General features: G+C 49.9%; 3 protein-coding genes across 3 annotated transcripts in view; all 3 read right to left on the minus strand.

The window, feature by feature from the left end:
• Positions 1-190: 190 nt before the first annotated feature.
• Positions 191-2,338, minus strand: Pmar_PMAR003673 (hypothetical protein; the record flags this gene model as incomplete). The annotated part of the gene is made up of 8 exons (XM_002784368.1): positions 191-436; positions 550-955; positions 1,014-1,207; positions 1,254-1,374; positions 1,422-1,538; positions 1,705-1,879; positions 1,930-2,056; positions 2,120-2,338. 8 exons carry the CDS (start codon positions 2,336-2,338, stop codon positions 191-193), a joined length of 1,605 nt encoding a protein of 534 aa, XP_002784414.1.
• Positions 2,339-2,835: 497 nt separating this feature from the next.
• Pmar_PMAR003674 (hypothetical protein) lies at positions 2,836-5,704 on the minus strand (the record flags this gene model as incomplete). The annotated part of the gene is made up of 13 exons (XM_002784369.1): positions 2,836-3,060; positions 3,111-3,173; positions 3,213-3,343; positions 3,397-3,507; positions 3,558-3,712; positions 3,759-4,006; positions 4,227-4,356; positions 4,439-4,589; positions 4,677-4,815; positions 4,862-5,063; positions 5,107-5,202; positions 5,252-5,328; positions 5,627-5,704. The coding sequence occupies 13 exons, from the start codon at positions 5,702-5,704 to the stop codon at positions 2,980-2,982; spliced, it is 1,662 nt and encodes a 553-aa protein (XP_002784415.1). The 3' UTR covers positions 2,836-2,979.
• A 1,276-nt stretch (positions 5,705-6,980) lies between these two features.
• The window catches only part of Pmar_PMAR003675 (hypothetical protein), a gene marked incomplete at both ends in the record, with an annotated part of 1,254 nt that continues 1,213 nt past the window's right edge, over positions 6,981-7,021 (minus strand). The window contains one exon of the mRNA XM_002784370.1: positions 6,981-7,021. This exon is cut by the window's right edge and continues 4 nt beyond it. Coding sequence (XP_002784416.1) covers positions 6,981-7,021 — 41 coding nt within the window.

The following is a 7,021-nucleotide window of genomic DNA, read 5'->3' on the forward strand; positions in this document are numbered from 1 at the left end:
AGGGTCTCTTGCTGTCTCTACATAGGTGCCATTTACTTACAGCCATAACGGTAATGTCAAGTGCTTAAGTTGGGTGGCGATGCTGATGATGAGAGTGTATACGACTGAAACGTTGCTGCCCACACTACTGATATTAACACAGCATACCACTATTGAGAAAGAAAGTGCATCATCGTCTGGTTATTGCCATCTAGTCAATCTTCTCGTGGTTTCCTTCAGCCCCGTGTCGACTCCTCCGCCACAGACGGACTTCTTGCAACAGGTTAACGACAATTGGAATGAGAAGAGGCGCGGCGATCGGTAAATACACCGCCAAAGTGAACTCCTGACTGAAATAGCTGCTCGCGGATATGCTGTCATCGTAGAGAACATCGACGCTTTCCTCATAACTTTTCCTTGCCATTTCCAAAGCTACACCAATTTCATTCGCATCCACCTGGGAACATGAAAGCACGGTGAACGACGTTTTCTGACCATATTTAGCAAGGAGAATATACACAGTAGTGTTAGTGTCCTAATATCGTCGAATAGCATCCCGAGGCAACTCACCAGATCGTTATCGATGCTGTGTGCAGCCACTGCAGCTCGAGCCGCTATGTCCTGTGAGACGGCCACTTGAGGGAGGCTTTCAACCAGATCATCGAGCTGTATCAGAGTATTCCGTGTTGCATTGCGATAGAAGATAATTGCTTCTCGCACGAGTTCAAACACCTCAGGTATGGTCAGACCGTTAGTCGGATCGACACACAACCAGCCGACAGCTTCGTCGCAAGAGGGCACGGGTTCGAATCCCAGGTAAGCCCTCAAGTGTGCATGCCACATCCCTGTAGCATAGCCATGATCAGCCACTGATTGGACGAAGGCGACCACACCCCAGCCAGGAATGCCCACACTTGACTTGTCTGCTGGTCCAACTGTGACTGTTACATTATCGGGCGATACATAGGCGGCTAGACTGAACAGGGCGGAAGATCAGAAGCATCACAAGACAGAGAAAATTGTCTTTGCCTTACTGTATCGTGTGCGGTAGCTTCCTGTACCCACGCTTGAGGGTCTCAGGCCTCCCCCAACGGCTGGCTTCTGTCAGTAGTTGTCGCAGTTGCTTGACACTCCTCAACCGGTGAACACCATTGCGTTTAGTCTTGCGAGTCGCTGCAGGCAAGACGGCTCCGTGAACAACTTGTGAATCAACTTCAATGTCGAAAATCTGAGCAAGAGAGAGTAACTCCCCTCAACCACATTTCTCGTGCTACCTGCTGGAGATAGCCGTCAACAAGGGGCTTCATATAGTTATCGAACACATCATGCTGAAAGTCCCAGTGGGCTCTCGCAGAGTTAGCAGCGTCATTGACCAGCAAGAAGGTCAACTGCTGCCTAACACACAGTAGGCATGTAGACATAGTTTACTCAGCCCAGCCTACCGAGGACTGGACAGTGCAAATCCCATAGTCTTCCGGAAGTTGTCAGATCGCGCGGGGAACCATACAGTCTCATAGACCCACTCCACACCGAATGCGTGGTCACGGACATCAACGATTCTAAAAACGAGACGAAGTCGAGATTATCGTATCACAGGATTGCCATGGGCAGTTCGACAGAAGTTTACACTGACAAGTCATTATGAATCGATCTGTAAATTCGAAGTGATTCGAGAAACGACTACCGACGGATCAAACCCACGTTATGGAGCGACGGGACACTTACGCAAAATTTTCCAGCACAAGTGGTCTGTTCGACGAGGTGTGTTCACCAGAAGATGAATAAACGAAGACATGATAGCGAAGTCCATCTTCTAGAATTCCTGGTCTCCCTGAAAACCCAGCAGCGATGTTCCGCAACGCAGTAATGCAGCTCGACGATCTAGGATCAGTCGCACAGCCTGAATAAGAGAATAAACACATCCACAATGCATATTGGCGGGATACGTACCAGCCCTCTTGAGAGCGACTCGATGCTCTTCATTGAAGCAGCTGTCAACCACCGAGGCCCCAAAGGGCGCCCTTAGGCTCGGCACTGATAGCCTCACGACACTGTCATCTAGGGAACACGAATGAACCTAAACAAACAACGGAATGAATGTAGTCGTGAGAGAAAGATTTACAAATACAACTCCGCTCACCAGGACCGCAGGCCAATGCTTGCCATCATCTCTCATCGGATCAACTTGTGGCAAGGGATGTCTCTCCACCTTTTGTAACCAGGTCCAGACCAATAACATGGCTACTACGACAAGGCCGTATGATATCTGGGCTTTATGACGTGCCTTAATCGTATGCATAGGCTTGATCCATGAGCAGACAAAAACTATGGAGATGACTTCTACAGCAACAATGGCCATATCCGTGAGGGAGAATATATACGATTATGATATCGAGACGGCTAAGACACACCGTCGAGAGGCTGGTGTGCTTTTATCCCAAAGTTTTTCATGATTTGTGATTGCGTATCGCTCATTGACGTTATTGGCGCAAGACAGCTATAGAAACAAACAAATATGGATACCACTTGAAAATCGACATAGTGACCTCCATGATGTCGCCGAACTTAAGTTCTGGACTATGGTACTCGCCTCCTCCCACTGCGACTCTTGCCCTTCCAGAGTCCAGTCTCATCGAAGTCTTATGATTCTACCTCACGGTCGTGCCCATATGCTACCCCGCGCACATGTCGTAGTTACGTGAATCGAGCTTGATCCTCGAAGGACTGGAGACTCGACGGCAACAGTGTCTCTCAAGAGTGCCCCATTTCCTACGGCACGCAACACATCGTCGAGATGAGATGAGCCCTCCTAGTCGTTTTCCCCATACTTCCACTGCTAACACAAGCCATGTATAGGCAGGAAACTATCGATCTGACTTGACTTGAGAGCAGGAAATTCATATTGGCTCCTTCACAAATAGCTTACTAATCTCATATGAAACGATGGTCTGTGCACACGCATGCACGGACCACCACCATCATACTTATCTCGAAAGCGTCTCACTCTTCCTTACGGTTCGGGTCCGGGTCCGCGAGGAATTCCGCCGACACCCAGCCGACGCTACCGTTCTCTTTACGGACCTGAAATAGTAAACATAGCAGCCGAACGAATAATAGTAAATCCCAATTACTCTAGTCCAACCCGATTGATCCACTTCCACTACACGCACCAGCTCCCCTGCCTTGAGTGCCACCTGAAAATCGTCATAAATCAGCTCGACATCTCAACGCACCTCATCTTCCGAAGCCTTAGTATAGTCCTCTAGAACTTCTTTAATTTCTAACATATCCTCATCCTCGACGGCCCCATCGGCCTCTCCAACCAAAGTGGCCCCATTCGATGCCCCTGCAGCTTGCGTCATTTCTGCGACACGACAAACCACATTAATTCATAGTGACCCATTCTCCAACTACTACCAGCATCGCCCGGTTCCATACGTCGAACTTTCAGCTTACTCGACGGGTCCGTCAACAGCTCAGTGAGGATGCCCATCCACGAGTCGTCTACCGCCATAACGTCAACTTTCCCTAACAGTAAAGCCACTCTCCCCACATTAACCAAGGTCATCAACACTCACTTGTTTCCGGGTAGTACTGAATGAATCCCTTGTTGCCACTCGGTCTCCACGATATAGAGCGGGTCTCGATGTGTTCATCCCATTTCCCCGTGCCGAAGCCCGTCAGCCACGCCTTGAACTGTTCAGCTGTAACCGGCTCTATGCATTCAAAGTACCTGACCTCGCCAATCTCGACCCAACTTGACCGCTCTCGCAACTTACGCGCACTCCTTCATTTTTCCAGCGCTGTCACCACCGGCAACAGTCGTGTCACCCCTCAGCTGAGATCGTCTGCTTCTGAAGGCATCCTGATTCTGGGGGTTCACATCCACACAGCTGCCGCCCGGACCGGTACGGGTAACCCGAGATGCCATCGTGTTCGGAGGATCCCAACGAGTGAGTTTACGCAGGGTACCGTCCATAGAGCGGCACGAAGAGATCCTCACCCATTTGGAGTCTGACAATTTCTTCTGAAAAGTAAAGGCGATTACTGAAACTAACATCCTCATGAAGATTGTTCTAACCATAGAAGGAGCATAATTTTATACCATCACTCATATTCAACGTATAATATGAATAGAACTTCTTCAATGGGATGAGAGTCTCAGTGTATTAGTATCAACTCATCAATAGTTACGGGGAACCCATGAGAAGTGTAATTCGACCAACCACGAGATGCCCATGTATTACGTCCAGCCAGGTAAGCTTCTGCTTATCCCTGCTATAGCGTAAGATCCCCAAGGGCTTCAATGGACGTCCCTCTGGCTTAACCAGCGGTGGTCTGGAAGCTTTGTCACAATAGCACAGACGATTACCAAACCTGAGGAGTGCTCATTCGCTTCCCACTGGGACAACGCAACGGACCCCTTCCAAACTGTAAGACGACGATCGACCCCCCCTACCTATTATTAATGCTGGTCTCGTCAATTACATTGCGGAAGCGATTCTCCGCAGAAAGTTTGAGCAGATCACGGGATAAGGCGGCGACGAATGGGTCATAAGAAGGGCTGTCTTCCAAAGATGCAGACCACAACATCTGGACCACATGTGTACCTGTCGATCGAGTAGTGCCTCCAACCGGAAGTCTCGATGTACAGAAGGAATCGTACAGGAGTTTTCGCAACATCCGAACCGACTTACGTATTTTGGGCGCTTTTTTTCTGTCAACTATGATCGCCGGGAACACGAGGTGCAGCGAAACCTTGAAGGAGCCGCTATCCCGGCTATAGCCACTGGCCGAGAAAAGCGCGGCATCTATATGGGCCTTGCTTGGAAAAACCTGCACACATGTGGAATCCCGGATTCGCGATGCAACCACGCCTTACCGGAGACAGGTTCTTGAGTATGAACTCGAAGAATCGCGTGCCATCATCCTTGTCGACGATGCACTGCTCCGCTCTAACGCAGTGCTCCCATTTCTGATCGGCTCCCATCTTCACGTCAATGTCCATAACGAGATTGAAATTCTCATCTTGACGTTCAGTGAGGAACATAGGGATCCCCCAACGGTACAGGACGGGAATGTAACTGCCATGAAATCCGTCGCCACGAAGCCCCAAGGGCAGTCTACTTGTAGAGTTGTTCAAGCTGAGTGTGCTGGAATCTAAACTTATTCGTGGAACTGTACCATGCAGCAACACTGCCATAATTGCAGTGAGTAGCATGCCTAAGAAGTCTCATATAAGCTCCACCTCACTAGAAAAGAGCGGACTCACTTGTCTTCAGCTATCTCGGCTTCTCTAAGGAAGGAAGATATCTGTTCCAGCACTTCTTCATCGACATTCGCCAGGATCTGAGTTGGACACAACATTGAGAACCTGCCCTCCGTACTAGCTTATTGTCACACTAAAGACATGCATAGTAGCATCAGCAATTCCCGACGTATATGGCACTCCACTCGAGTATCTATCTATCTAGCGATTGGAGCCAAATATGCAACATGCGTGCCTATCTCTTTATATATCCACAGTTCATATTATTTCACTTCTACACTACTCATTTCTCTCAGGTCCACCCTTGCTGTAGGACAAGTGAATCAAGGGAAAAGCGATATGATGAAAGCTGTGTATAGTCACGAGCTCACGAGGTACCTCTTCAGCGCTGTCCTCTTTAAGATTGCTTCTTAGCTGAAGTTTAACATAATCCAAGGCGGAGATAGGGGAGGGCATCGTTGTGGAAGAATAGGGCCGTAGGGGAGACGATGGAGGGTAATAGTTGTCGAGGCAATGCCAAGAAAGCTAGCACTATCTCGTCAAAATGACGGGCACCGACGACCATCACAATACCCATCAAAAGAGTGTACCAAATCCTCAAGGGGCAAAAGAAATGTGCCCGTTTGAAACTAAAGTGTAAGACCCGGCCCATACACAACAAGTCTATCTCCACTCCAGAACACTGACTTTCTACTGAGGATCTTGCCCTTCCCACCCAAGCAATGTCGCGACGATCAGTTCCATTCATTACACCCATTCCTTTCCGTCACCGTGATAGGTTATGACTCCACTGTCTAGCCTTTAGAAGGGCATTTCCCATGCCCTTCAGATGCCCAACTCACACAGCCTATTCCAGGCCACAACTTCGGAGCTTGCTATCAGTTATTCCGGATTTGGGCCAGCCGACACTACTCAACAAATGTGGTCAAAAAATGAACCAGCACGCATGCGCAACCGAGTTATCCATTTAGCTGAACCAAACCCACAACAATGCTATCAATCTGAAAGAAATCCCCAGACCCTCCAACACCCTAGATAACCAAACATTGCTCTTATCTCTCGAAAAATAATGGTGTTGTCGGTGTTGATACTACCGTGGCGGCCACGACCCGAGGTCCTTCTAAACGTCCTTGTCGAGGTCACCACCCTCCTCGCTGCTGGCTACCACCCCCCAAGAGCGCCTGAGCCGCCTCCGCCCCAGCTCGGGCTGCCGCGTCTTGACCATCACTCTGACCTCCGAGATTCCGTGGGAACTGTAGCGGCATAGTGTTGGCGTTATCCAAGTGACCTCCAGGGCCCCAGGACTGATGTTGTTGCATCTGCTGAGCCCCACCCCAACCCTGGCCCGTCGGGGTCATTCCCCAACCCCCGATGGCTTGTTGAGGCATGGCATTCCATTGTTGTTGCTGGCCAGTCGGAGCCGGCAAGCCAGCGGGTGAGCCGCCCTCCACAAAGCCTTGGGGTCGGCTCACGATCAAACGCCGCCCAAGTACTTCCATCTAAGCGAGGAAAACAACAAAGAATCTCCTCCAGCTCGCCTCCCCCATGCTTACCCCGTTGAAAATGCTCAAGGCGGCTGTGGCTAGTCGGTCGTTTTGGAACTCCACAAAGGCGAATCTGAGACCACCACAGCCTTCCACCATCAACCTTCGAGTAAGCACTACCTCCCATCGCCTCTGATTTCCGCTTGCAACACCGGTGGTCCCAAAGCTGTGTCGTATCCGGGAGCACTTTACAGGCTGGCTCGATACTCATGAAGGACTTGCGGTGTCA

The sequence above is a fragment of the Perkinsus marinus genome, assembly GCF_000006405.1.
Source record: "Perkinsus marinus ATCC 50983 genomic scaffold scf_1104296935302, whole genome shotgun sequence".
NCBI lineage: Eukaryota > Perkinsozoa > Perkinsida > Perkinsidae > Perkinsus > Perkinsus marinus.